The sequence below is a fragment of the Prinia subflava genome, chromosome Z (genome assembly GCF_021018805.1).
Source record: "Prinia subflava isolate CZ2003 ecotype Zambia chromosome Z, Cam_Psub_1.2, whole genome shotgun sequence".
In the NCBI taxonomy this organism is placed as follows: Eukaryota; Metazoa; Chordata; class Aves; order Passeriformes; family Cisticolidae; genus Prinia; species Prinia subflava.
In genome coordinates, this window is record NC_086283.1 from 68,487,668 (window position 1) to 68,501,096 (window position 13,429).

Genomic DNA, 13,429 nt, shown 5'->3' on the forward strand with positions numbered 1-13,429 from the left:
TGTGCTCTAATTTACAAATTTTCTATGGACTGCAGCAGCAACACCATTTGAAACAGGTCCTGAGTACAAATAACTTTTTAGCAGGCAATGGCTTGGGAGAAAATCTTGTGTTTGATGAATTCCTTTAGTGCTGCCGTTTACTGTCCAAAGCCAGAGGTGCGAGCTGACATGGGTGCCAAGCAGTGCACCACCACTGACACAAATTAACCCAAAAGTATTATAAGTGCCTCACAGGCTCCTGTTTCTACTCAGCACACAAAAGACGAAACACCAACGATCCACTTCCAAAATCACAGAATCAGGGAACTGGCCAGGTTGGAAGGGACTACAGTCGGTCACGTGGGTTGTCCTAGAGCACATGGCACAGGATTGTACCCAGATGATTCTTGAGTATTTTCAGAAGGGGAGACTCTGCAATCTCTCTGGGCAATCTGTTCCAATGTACACACAGTACCTTGAGCACCCACACAGTAAAGAAGTTCTTGCTTGTAATCAGGTGGAACATCCTGTGTATCAGTTTCTGCCTGTTGCCTCTTATGCTGTTGCTGGGCATAACCAAGCAGAGTCTGCTTCGTCCTCCTGACACCCTCCCTTCAGATGCCCTCAGAGACTGATGAGGTCCCATCTCAGTGATCTTTTCTCTAGGCAGAATAGGCACAGCTCTCTCAGACTTTCCTCATAAGAGACATGCTCCAGCCCCTTTCTTGCCCTGTGCTGGACCCACTCTGGGAGCTCCACACCTCTCTTATTCTGAGGAGCCCAGAACTGGACAGAGCATTCCAGATGTGTCCCCACCAGGGCTGAGGAGCAGGATCACCTCTCTTGCCCTGCTGGCAATGCTCTTTCAAGTGCAGCCCAGGGTACCATTGCCCTTTCCCATAATGGCACACTGCTGGCTCAATCCCTTGAGCGTTTGCTGTTTTGGCTACTTCACCCACATGCGGGACCTTCCTGGGGAACACAGCCTGGCGAAGCCCAAGGCTGGGTGGCCATGCCCCTCTCAGGTCCTGCAGCTTGGGCCAGGCTGACCCGGGGAGGGCACACGGCTCCCCGCCGCCCCTCAGGAACGTGCCCCATCCAACCCTCGCACTTGCACCCGTCCCAAATCCAGCCAGGGCGCCGGGCCCGTCCTGGTGGATCCCGCACCTGGGCAGCGCCGGGAGCTCAGCCCCCCGAGCGGGTCACCGCTCCTGCCGGGATGGGTGACAGCTTTTCCAGGAAGGGACCGACCGCTGAGGTGAATGGTCGCTCCCCAGAAAGAGTGGCCGCTCCCTGGCACGGGTGGCCGCCCCCCGGGATGGATCCCCGGGATGGGTGACCGCCCCCTGGGATGGATCCCCGGCATGGGTGACCGCTCCCCGGGATGGATCCCCAGGATGGGTGACCGCTCCCCAGGATGGATCCCCGGCATGGGTGCCCGCTCCCCGGGATGGATCCCCGGGATGGGAGCCCGCTCCCCGGGATGGATCCCCGGGATGGGTGACTGCTCCCCGGGATGGATCCCCGGGATGGGTGGCCGCTCCCCGGGATGGATCCCCGGGATGGGTGACTGCTCCCCGGGATGGATCCCCGGGATGGGTGGCCGCTCCCTGGGATGGATCCCCAGGATGGGTGCCCGCTCCCCGGGATGGATTCCCGGGATGGACCCCCGGGATGGGTGGCCGCTCCCTGGGATGGGTGGCCGCTCCCCGGGATGGATCCCCGGGATGGGTGACCGCTCCCCGGGATGGATCCCCGGGATGGGTGGCCGCTCCCCGGGATGGATCCCCGGGATGGGTGGCTGCTCCCCGGGATGGATCCCCGGGATGGGTGACCGCTCCCCAGGATGGATCCCCGGCATGGGTGACCGCTCCCCGGGATGGATCCCCGGCATGGGTGACCGCTCCCCGGGATGGATCCCCGGCATGGGTGACCGCTCCCCGGGATGGATCCCCGGGGTGGGTGCCCGCTCCCCGGGATGGATCCCCGGGATGGGTGGCCGCTCCCCGGGATGGATCCCCGGGATGGGTGGCCGCTCCCCGGGGTGGGTGCCCGCTCCCCGGGATGGATCCCCGGGATGGATCCCCGGGATGGGTGACCGCTCCCCGGGATGGATCCCCGGGATGGGTGGCCGCTCCCCGGGATGGGTGCCCGCTCCCCGGGATGGATCCCCGGGATGGGTGGCCGCTCCCCGGGATGGGGGACCGCTCCCCGGGATGGATCCCCGGGATGGGTGGCGGCTCCCCGGGGCGGGGGCCGCTCCCCGGAGTCCACCGCCCCGGCGCGGGAGGAGCCGCCCTGCGCGGCGCAGGCGCCGCAGCGCTCGCCCGGCGCCATGGCCCGCGGAGCGCTGCTCGGCGCCGTGGCCTGCCTGTGCTTCCTGGCCTCGGCGGCCGAGGCCTTCAAGAGGAGGGGACCCAGCGTGACAGCCAAGGTGACTCTCGCCCGCGGCCGGGGCGGTGTCTCCGCCGCCGGGAAGCCTCGGGACGGGTCGGGCGGGGCCCGGGCGGGGATGTCCCGCGGCCGTGGCGGCGGTGCAGGGGCGGCCGGCTGGCCTCGGCCCTGCCCCGCTCCCGCAGCCAGCCCCGCGCCGCATCCTGGCCACAGAGGGCTTGGGGCGGGCTTGGTCAAGCGCCAGGACTTCACCGTTTTATTAGTTTTTTTGGCTGGTTGGGTGGTTACTTGGTTTTGTAGGCGCTGGCACACCGCAGAGTTCGGGCCAGCAAAGCCTCCCTCTGGCTTGCAAAAGTGTCAACTTTTAAATTCCTCACCCCTCCAGCGCTGCTGCGGCCTCTGCTGCTGCCAGGGCTGTCTGGGGCTGCTGGTGCTGCCAGGCTGCGCCGAGCAGAGGGGTTTCACTGCGCTGGGGCTCGTCTGTGCCATGGGTTTTATTCATTGCCGCCTGCCTTCTCTGCTGAAACTCCTGGAGAGGATCCAGCGGAGGGCAACGAAGTTGATCAGGGGAGTGGAGCATCTCTCTTGCCGGGAAGGCTGAGGGTGCTGGGCCTGTTCAGCCTGGAGAAGGAACGACTGAGAAAGGACCTTATCAATGTCTATGAGTATGTGAGGGGAGGGTGCCAAGAGGATGGACCAGGCTCTGCTCGGTGGTGACAAGCTGATGCACAAGGAGTTCCACCCGAATATGAGGAAGAACTTCTTTACCGTAACTGAGGTGACTGAGATGACTTGAGCACTGGAACAGATTGCCCAGAGAGGCTGTGGAGTCTCCCTCGCAGGAGATATTCAAGAACCATCTGGACACAGTTCTCTGCCACGTGCTCTGGGATGGTCCTGCTTGAGTGGGGAGGTTGTGCCAGATGACTGACAGTGTCCTTAACACTCAGAATCATTCTGTCATTGTGTGAAGCTCCTGGTATTGAGAGCAGCCCGTTTGTTGGCCCCAGAGGAGGTGTACGGGGTGCCTGCCAGGAGAGCTGCAGGCCAGGACCCGTGGGGCTCAGTGCTGCAGGGCTCCTGGGCAGGCAGGCTGTGCGCCTGTAGCACATATGGCCATTGCAGTGGCACTGCCCAGGAGACGGGCCTGTGGGCTCTGGGGCCTGCTGGAGGGATAGGGGTGCACCTAGTCACTGCAGCATGCCAGCATCTCTTCTCAAACAATGTTTGTTTGGTGCAGGAGGGATTCCAGGTTTCAGCCACTAAGTGTCTTTCCACTTGCAGTCAGGAGAGAGTCTGCCCATGCTGGGAAAGACACCTACACTCCTGAAAGTGTGACAGGGAAGGGCAGGGGCAGAACTGCTTCCTCTAGCATGGCTTCAGCATCCTAAGCCCTGGACTGTGCCTTCGTCCCTGTACTTCATTGCCACTTCACTGCAACTGCTTACAGTTTCATTGCCATGGACTTCTAGACAACAGATTTGACTTTTTTTTGGGGAGGGAGGGGGGTAAATTTGACCTCTAAATAATCCTTTGGCAGTATATTCTTATTTAATTATGCACAAAGTACTTTCCTTCATTCCTTCTGCCTGGGCTATAATTTTATGCCCCTTTCTCATTGTTGTGGCACATAAAGAATTGCATTGCAATTTCCCATGTCCTAGGCAGTGGTAACTTTACAAAGCTCATCAAATCAAACCAGTTTTTTCTCATCCAGTTTAATTAGTTTTCTGTAACCTTTCTTCATATAAAAGGTATTCCATATCTGTTGAGCATATGTTCTGCCCATTTTTCTGCTTCTTTTTTTTGTTGTTGGTTGGTTGGTTGGTTTTACCATTCTGCCATTCTGCAATAGAGAAGCCAGAATTACATGTAGCACTCAGGGTGTGAACTCACACTATAGATGTAGCTATGCCCATCTCTTTTCTGTATCAATTTTAATTATTTCTAGTATTTGTTTTCCTTCTCTGATCTTCACAAGCCCAAAGCCAAACCTTTCACTAAACTGCTCAGGATGATTTCAGATGTATTTTGGCCCCCTTGTTGTGGCTCTACACCATGTACAGTATTTTTGCATTTATGAGGTTATTACATTACCTGGGCTCTAGGAATTGTAAGATCTTCCTTCCAGAGTCAGCTTTAGTTTCCCTGAATAATTGAATGTTGTCCATTTTTTCAATTAGATATACACCATCTTGTGTAAATTATATGTGAATATTTTTACGAGAACCACTCTTACTGGTGTGTTCTTTTTTAATTTTAGTCTTGAAATACTTAACTTCAGATTGTAAATATGATAAAATATTTATAAAAATATTAAGACTGAAATTTTGTAATATTTTTATATTTATAAAATATACTTATTTTATGTTTATTTTTGTAATATTTATTTCAGAGTTCTTGGTGAAGAATTTGGCCAGATGTTTTTTGAGATTTAAAAGTGCTGTATTGATCAGCTTATGAGTGTCTGCATGCTTACTGAATTTCCAGAGAACCTGTGGAAATACACTCGTGAGAACATGGCTTTTCTATGCAGAAATAGTGTCTAGGCCTACCAGATATTTCTGTACTTGATTTTGTGGCAAAAAATACACAGAGACACATTTTTAAAAGTACTGGGTCTGGTGCTTAGGCAAGCAGCAGTGCCACGTATGAAGCCTTGTGGCTGTGCTCGGCTTACAGCCGACGATGAACTTGTCTCCTTGTGCTGTCAGCAAAGTGTGTGATGTTCCTGCTCTGTGGGGTGATTGCTTGGTACCCTTGGTCTTGTTACTTATATATGGCTGTGTATTTCAAGCAGTCCTACTAGAACAACATTTCCAGACAAAAGAGACAAGCAGTAGGTTTAGAAAAGGCAGGAAGGCAAAATACCCCTTGCCTAGATAACCCTGGCAGCACAATTCAGAGAGATTTGTTTATAAAACTGTTAAAAATTTAGTGAAAGTGTGCTGTTAATACTTTGGGAGCCACACATCTAAAAAGCATGTTATTCAGTGCCAAGTGCCAAGGAAATGAATGAGGTGTATCAAAAGGAATTTTATTTCCTTTATAGCGCTTTTATAGTGTTAGCCAGAAGTTCAACAGTCAAAACCACATGGAAGATCAAGAAATGGTAGAAATGTTTAGTAGGAGAGCGTGAAAGAGGCATTCACATTGGAGAGACTATGGTCATTTATTATCATTATTGGACTAATTTTTTAGCATTACAGACAAGTAATACTTGGTTGAGTGCCACAAGGAGCAGCAAATACCACATCATAGGAATACACATTGCTGTTTCCTAGAAGTTGTAATAGCCTTTATGTAACTTTTTCAGAACTTCAAAATGCCTCATTTCCTGACAGCTGGTCCTGTTTTCAGTAATTATTGGAACATTTTTGCATGTTCAAATATGCATTCATAGATTCTGAACCATATTAAAATGTCTTAATAACTCATTTTTCTTTTTTTAAGTTGCTTTTCAGCCACATATAGATTGAAGCTTTTAGGCAGTCAGCTGAATAATCTGGCCTGGTCATTTCTCTGCTGGGTTTGAATTCATGTTTAGGAAGGCGACTGCTTGCTTGAGCCATAGGATTTTCTTCCCACTGTTTGTCAAGTCAGTGGAATTTAGGCTTTTGTGTCTACATACTGATGTGTAGGACAGCGAAGATTATGAGTGGATAGCAAACTGTCATTTGTGGGGAGTGTCAATACTGTAGTTCCTTGTTATTTTCCCCCATATGGGAGTAGCATGTTGTTCTTCCTTACTTTAATTTTATTTTTTCCATCCAGCTTTAAAGACTTATGTGTCTGGGAAAAACCTTGAACACTATCTTCAGACTTGAGATATAGCAGCCCCACTGAGCCATTAAAAGCAGTAAGAATCAAAATATGTTCCACCATAACCAGTTCTCAAGCAGTTTTCTGCATAACCTGATTTTGGTGGCTCTGAAAGGATTTCTCTGAAACAGCGCTCTCAGGAATTGCAGGATAATATTAATACAGACCAGCCAGAAGTAATTTCTTACCACCTTACTCTTTGAAAAGCTTGGCTGTTTGTTGTGCTCACATCTCTATCACTTTTGTTCCCTTCACAAAAATATTCAGGTGTTCTTTGATGTGAAGATTGGCGACAAAGATGTTGGCAGAATTGTAATTGGATTGTTTGGAAAAGTTGTCCCGAAGACTGTGGAGAATTTCATTGTGTTGGCAACTGGAGAAGTACGTGTGCGGTTTTCTTCGACTGTGTACTCAAGTTTAGCTTGGGAGGGCAGCATTTGCTCAGTGCTGTTTCTGTTGTGAACTGTCGATCTTCAGTCACCGGAGCCGGTGCACAAGCGCCGTCCCCAGGGATGTGTGTGAGTGTGTGTCTTCGCAGGTCCTTGTGTCACAAGGCGGAATTACGAGATCGGCATGAGCACCTCAGTCTCTCCCTGCCGTGCAGATCTAGCACGTGGAGTTACTGTGCTCAGATACCAGTCAGATAAAGATAATGGCTTTGACCACCTGAATAATACCTTCTTTGTGGCAGTGCAGTCCAGCCGTGTTTGCCTGCACCTCAGTTTAATGTGTTTCTTGACAGTTTATATCTGTTGGTGGTATATTCTGTGAAATCTAGCCATTCACAACTTGTGTATTTCCGTATGATTGTATGTAGGAGTGGATGTTACATTCATTTAAAGAATTATTTCATTTTCTTAGAGGGGATATGGATACAAAGGAAGTAAATTTCATCGTGTGATCAAAGACTTCATGATTCAAGGAGGAGACTTTACAGCTGGAGATGGATCAGGAGGTAACATACTTAGTATCTTCCAAGTTCCCTTTGTTCAAGTGTCTGCTGACAGTATGGGCAAACCAGCATATTCCTTCATAGTTTCTGCTCAAATAAATGAAAAAACACCAAACCAGCCCACATTTGTTTTAGACCATTTCGTACTTTTCCAAGTATCATGTAGCCTAAGCTGCAGCTATTTGGACTATCTGATTTATAAGTATGAGTAGCTCTTCCTTTGTCCTCAATTTTTGCAGATAGCTCTTTTCTGTCTGTGACTTGTCCCCATTCAAGAAGCATGGCTTTGTGTGCTGGGCTGGAGCCACGTGACCAGCTGAGCTGCTCCTACAACTTACCGTCTCCAAAAGATGGATGTCTCCACCCTTCCCCTGCTCTGGCTTTGTGACAGCGCTCCTTCCCCGAGGCACTCACTGATTGCATGTATAGGTGAACCTGTTCAAGTCCTCCAGCAGAAGTCTAATCCGTGATGAAACAGTGAAAGCGCGTAGAGGGAAGGCAGGTAGGGAATGAGGAGGCTGTCCTCTCTGCCCTCAGCTCAGCCCGTTCCGAGGAAACTCTGAAATGTGCTGTGAGAAGTAATTTCATAACAGGGAGAGAGAAAGAAATTAGAACATGAGGGTCGTGCCCTCTCCCTGTTTTTCTCTAACTAAAACTGAAACCATAAACTTGCTGGTGCTTTGAGTCCTGGCTGTGTGTATCACTTCTCCCTCCAGAAGAACAGTTCAGCCCACTCGGGGGCAATGCCAGTGCAGCATCTCTTGCACTGCACTCACTCTGGCTGCAGATTTCTTCTCTTCCTCTACATGCACATTCTTCACATGCTATGATTTGAACTGTCTGCATGAACTGTTAGTGATTTCCCTGCTGGGATGGAATGGAAAACACATTCCTTTTCCTAGCAATGAACAGTGGGGAAGACCATAATACCAAAGACATAGTTTTAGCATTAAAGGTAGGCAGCATTTATTTGCCTGCTGATATTTATTGGGATAGCATTTGGTGGCGTTGGGAACAGTGTCCTCACTGTGCTAGGCACTGCACAAGTAAAAAGTGAGACAGACAGCCTTTTCTTTTCAGAGTGATGGTGGTTTAACCAGGACTGCTGTGTTTTCTCGCTGAACTATTTTAGAAACTTTTTAGAAACTATTTTAGAATCTTTGTGTCGTGGTTGTACACATCCACACCAAGTATTTTAGTCTAACTTCCATTTGGTCTTCATATGTTTCTAAACACGCCTAAAGCAATTTCTTAGCATAAGGGAAATAATGAAATATTAATAATATTAATAATGAATATTAAATATTGAAATTATCACAAAACATGGCAGTCTTATTGTTAGTGGCCTTGCGTATGTACTTTAATTTGCTCAACAGGATGAAGTATACTGTTGTTCAGTGGTGTCTGTAAACCAGACCTTTGAAGGTATTCAGCTTGCTTAAATTCAAAGGATAAAGCATCATCACCTTGAACTGCTCTCCTTGCGTGTGGTGGTTTAGCTTACCTTTACACATAAAATGCTTTTAGCTATGGAGTTGCTGATGGTTGAACAGTGATGCTGTTCTGTTTACTCAGTGAATCTTCAAGTCCTGAATTCATACTTTGCTTTTCCCATTTTTGAACAAAAAGGGGCTTTTTTTGTATTTTTTTTTAAGTTTTGTTCCTTTTTCTTTTTTCTTTGTCATAGGAAGAAGCATCTATGGAGAAAGGTTTCCTGATGAGAACTTCAAGCTCAAACACTATGGAATTGGATGGGTTAGCATGGCTAATTCTGGCCCAAACACCAATGGATCCCAGTTCTTCATCAGTGTGACAAAGCCTTCCTGGTTAGATGGAAAGCATGTAGTATTTGGCAAAGTCCTTGACGGAATGGTAAGTTTATAGTGGTTGATCTGGACAAATTGTGCCCCATTATATCCCTATTACCATAGTTCAGAAACAGCTGAATGTTCATCTAGTACGTACATGTGATGAATGATTGTGAAAATGATTGTGAAGAGCTCCAGCTGGACAATTTAAAACTGAAATAGCAGAAATGGAAACCTGTAACACGCTTTTGGCTTTCACAGTCCTTATTTCAGACTGCTAACCACTGAAATCAACACTGACACCTTTGCAGATTATAAAGAACTTTGGAGAAAATTCAGCTCCTCCTTCCAGCAACACTGTTACCCATGAAATAATTCTTTTTCTTCAGGCTAAAATCAAGTTTTGTAGCACATGCTAATTATGGGTAACACTTCCACTGTTAAGGGTTTTTAGAAGCAGATGAATGTAAAGCATGCAATCACATACCGATGAGAGACCAAATAGAATTTTAAGGTAAAAATTTTTTTTCAAGTGATTATACTTTTATATATCTGGTTCTTCCTACAAATTATTCCTTTTTAATCTGTGGTTTTAAATTATTGGGGAAGACATGAGCTGCTGGATGGACTTTGAGGACTTTGAAAACTTCATCAGAATACTTGCGTCTCACTCCCATATTCATACTGAGTTCCATTTTCATGATCTACAGTAGTAGCTGTAAATTTTTTTAGAAGATATTTAAACTTAAGTTTCAGTTTAGTCAGAGAAATGGATGAATATCTAAAACCAGGTAGTCAATATACCTAAATTAATTTTGTACTTTAAAAATACTGGTGGCATGATCCCACACTAAAAACCCCTAATTGTGTGTTATATGCTAAAGGTCAAAACAGTAACCAGCACAGTTATGCTGTACAATTAGAAAAATAATAATGCTTGCCTTTTCTGATTTCTGGAATATTTTTTTTACTCGCTGGCCCCAGATAGAATTCTGTGTGCTAGCTTAATCAGTACATTTTCAGTTGCCCCTTCAAAATGTTTTTGTTGGCTGAAAGATTTTCTAGGAGGGCAAACCGCCTTCCCTGTGCTTCTGTCAACTGTGTGTGATTTACAGAGTGGCACAGCTGCTAATGTGGAAAAAAAAGGATGTGGGAAGTTGAGAGGGTAAAGGTCTTTGTTCACAAGCTGGTTAATAAGCAGTGATGTTAGGTGTACTTCGTTGTTTCCGTGGCACCAGACTTGAGCCACTGGAGTTTCTTTGGCTAAACTGACCCTTTCTGTTTGTTCTTTTTTTGTTTGACAGTCTGTGGTGCACTCGATAGAACTCCAGCAGACAGATGAGCATGATCGGCCCCTTCAAGACTGTGTGATTGTGAACAGTGGCAAAATAGCTGTAAAGGAACCATTTGTAGTTGAAGTTGGTGACTGGTGAGACCAATAGTCAGAATGAAAATAAAACTTAATCACTTCTTTAATGCCAGTTTTTGGCCAATCTCAGTGATCCACTGAGTTTTCTCCTCGAAACATAAGAAATTACTCTTAGGCAATACTTGTCATTTGCCAAACACAGAAAAGATACGGCTATTTCTGTAACAATTTGCAGCAGCTGCCATTCCTTGAAATTCAAGACATACCCCACCAAATTCTAGATCTTGCAAAAAAGTCTTTAATGAAAAATTATAGCAGTAATTCTATTTTTTGAAGGTTTACAGTATTACAGAAGGAATACAGTAATTTTGTTCTGTTTGGAAATTTTAGCAATATTTGTTTTTGCCTTTTCAACTGAAAATACTTACTGTAACACTACCAGCATTTTTAAAAATGTAAAAAAAAAGTAAAATATAGAAATGTTTTGAATAAATAAACTTTGATTTCAAATAAATACTTATTAATAAATTTTTTTCTCCACTCCCAAGGTCTTTTTTCTCACCTAAATTGATTCCACAAAATAGGGGATTTCCTTTTCAGTAGATAAGGTTGTAGGGTTAGGGCAGAGATGGTAAATTTTCCTAATCTTGTGACAGATAAAAGCCCCTACTGTTATTCAGAGAACCACACTATTCAGACACCATTCTGTGATCATGAACAAGCACCTTTTCTGTCTATTATTGGATAAGATAATCAGTTGGAAACTGATTAAAACAGAGGAATCCTTGTTTTACAGCATAGTTAATTTTATAACATGTAAAAATGTTACTTATTGTAAACTCAAATGCTTTTTCATGAAGTTTTGCTGTAAGTTTGAGAACTTCAGGTTTATTTTTTGTGATGCTTCATAAATAACTCTTAAGCTGACAACTGGTAGCTTTCAGAGGTCAGTGTAGGGTAACACATAAGATCTTGACACCTGTGTTCTTACAGAACTCCACAGGGCAGATACGTGGATTTTTTCCTTTTGAGTTGACTGTTTTAGGACTCAAGATGGAAGAGGCAGTGCCAAGATGTGATGAAGGACTCATCCACCTGTACATCCTCTTTGTAGTGGTTTCCTGTAGGTTGTCGTGGAGTCTGTGTAAGGTATCCGGAGCTGAACTGATTCAGGGTAGAAGAGACTGCTACAACAGAGAGCTTGTAGGTACCTACTGGCATTCCACTAACAAGGAAACAGGAAAAAGCTCTGGGCAGGATTTACTCCAGGTTCTCCTGACATGTCATTTGCAGTTAAGAGGATGCTCCTGCTGGTTCTTCATCCACAGCTCTGGGGTCTCTTCTGAAGGTAAGTACTGACACTTCTTTTCAGAGACCTATGAAGGGATTAGTGTCCTCTGCAAACAGAACTGGAGGAGAACTTGGCAAGCACCTCTAAATTTGCCTGGTGATAGGCAATCAGATTTCCATTTTACCCCTGATCATTTTTCTTTCTACTAGGTGTTAAAAGTAAAATTCTCTGAAAAGCAGCTCTGGAAGCAGAGTTAAGCAGGAGTGAGAATGCCCCAGACTGCCTTGCCCAAACAGCTTTCTGCCAGTAGTTGAAAGCTTTCCTGGAGGCTGAGCCTACAAACCTCATAAGATTATGCTACATGAACAAGTGCTGCAGTCACAGGCGTGCCTTTTATCCAAGTCCCAGCTTTCCACTCTCTCCCTAAACTTCCAACACATTTAGTAGTTAGAGCAGGCAACCCATGTGTCTCCAGGATCAGACTTATGTTTGTGCTTAGCTTTGCCAGTGCTGCTTTTGTGTAACACTTCATTCTGCTGATGAGCCCAGTGACTTGCTCTGTGTTCCATTACACCTTTTTTTCACGAAGACATACAGTTTTGTAAGGGTACCATGTTCACCTAAGCTAAGAGCTTTAAATGAACAGACACACTTTTCTCACACTTCACGAGGAGACATCTGTGCGCCCCATCTCAGATGACAGCATCTCAGAAAAACTTCAATAGAAAAGCACAAAAAAGACACTGAAGTGGTACATTCATGTCCTAGTGATTTATTTTGTAATGTCCAGTAGCACACATACAAACTTCCAGTTAAATCTGAACATACATATATATGTATCAGTTTTAGTTTGATCATAATCTTAACAATAGTCTTGCTTTAGTTTACCACAGAGTTGTATGTTCTGTGATTTATAAAATGTTAATATATAGAATACAGTCAGCAAGTTGATGTAGAGAGTAAACAAACACACAGGTTAGATGTCATCGAAATGGAGATGTGTAAAAGCTATGTAAAAGCTCCTGGTAAGTAAAATAGGTTCAACTGGAATCTAGAAGATTACCTTAGAGAGTGCTATGTGTTTCAGAATGTGAAAGCATGTTTCCAATTCTGCGCACACACTCTTCAGCACTTTTAATCCATCCAGTGTCAGCAATGGGTAAGGTGCTGGGAAAAATCCTGGTGCAAAATGGTTTAGTGTTTGCTTTAATAGAAATTATAGAAATAATTAGTAAAATGTTTCTCTTCAAAGGTTAGCATAGTTCAGTGTATGACTTAGAGCATTTAGTGTTAAATAGAGCATGTCAATATATAGAAGGTATAAATAACTTCAATACTGTGGTTTCCATATCTTTTTTTTTAAAGCAGCAACTGTAATGACAGTGATTTTATTTTAAAAGACACAATGCTTGAACTTAAACTGCAGTTGTGCCTCTTGCTTCTGAGTATCATTTTCACATCAAAGAATTTTATTCCTGTTAATTCTATTAACCACGACTCAGAGACTTGCTTCAGCTTCTTCTTGCCTTGTATTACTTCTACCTGGGCAGTAGATGAGGATAAAATATTCCATGTAGAATGCCATCTATAACTACGTTTGGAAAGTCATCTGAAAAAAACCAGGAAAAAAACCCTTACTTTCTTATCCATGTCAGTAACATAAGAAATGTTTTTGTGAAACTTAACTAGGTAAGGCTCATTTTCTTTGGGTTACTGCATCACTCAACTGTTTATCCATGTTGGGGATGTGGCATTAGTAATGCTGTTTCAGCACTAAAGCCACTTTAGGGTAGCACTGGGCATTGCATGAATGC

The 13,429-nt window shown here is 45.3% G+C and overlaps 2 protein-coding genes across 3 annotated transcripts in view; one reads left to right on the forward strand and one right to left on the reverse strand.

The window, feature by feature from the left end:
- The first annotated feature begins 2,256 nt into the window (after positions 1-2,256).
- Positions 2,257-10,838, forward strand: PPIC (peptidylprolyl isomerase C). The gene is made up of 5 exons (XM_063423163.1): positions 2,257-2,413; positions 6,463-6,576; positions 7,057-7,150; positions 8,835-9,019; positions 10,260-10,838. The coding sequence occupies exons 1-5, from the start codon at positions 2,315-2,317 to the stop codon at positions 10,386-10,388; spliced, it is 621 nt and encodes a 206-aa protein (XP_063279233.1). The 5' UTR covers positions 2,257-2,314; the 3' UTR covers positions 10,389-10,838.
- A 1,533-nt stretch (positions 10,839-12,371) lies between these two features.
- SNX24 (sorting nexin 24) overlaps positions 12,372-13,429 on the reverse strand; it is an 88,712-nt gene continuing 87,654 nt past the window's right edge. For both annotated transcript variants that reach the window (XR_010083537.1, XM_063423176.1), the window contains one exon: positions 12,372-13,224. Coding sequence is in view for 1 of the 2 variants with exons in the window: in XM_063423176.1 (XP_063279246.1) it covers positions 13,154-13,224 (71 nt within the window). In the remaining variant the exon portion in view is untranslated. The remainder of the gene's footprint in view (positions 13,225-13,429) is intronic.

What these genes read in the sequence shown, in the direction of transcription:
- PPIC (XM_063423163.1), top strand. Translation starts at nt 2,315, where the DNA reads ATGGCCCGCGGAGCGCTGCTCGGCGCCGTGGCCTGCCTGTGCTTCCTG. An exon ending in AGCTGGAGATGGATCAGGAG is followed by an intron (nt 7,151 to 8,834) that starts GTAACATACTTA and finishes TCTTTGTCATAG; the next exon opens with GAAGAAGCATCTATGGAGAA. An exon ending in GCAAAGTCCTTGACGGAATG is followed by an intron (nt 9,020 to 10,259) that starts GTAAGTTTATAG and finishes TTTGTTTGACAG; the next exon opens with TCTGTGGTGCACTCGATAGA.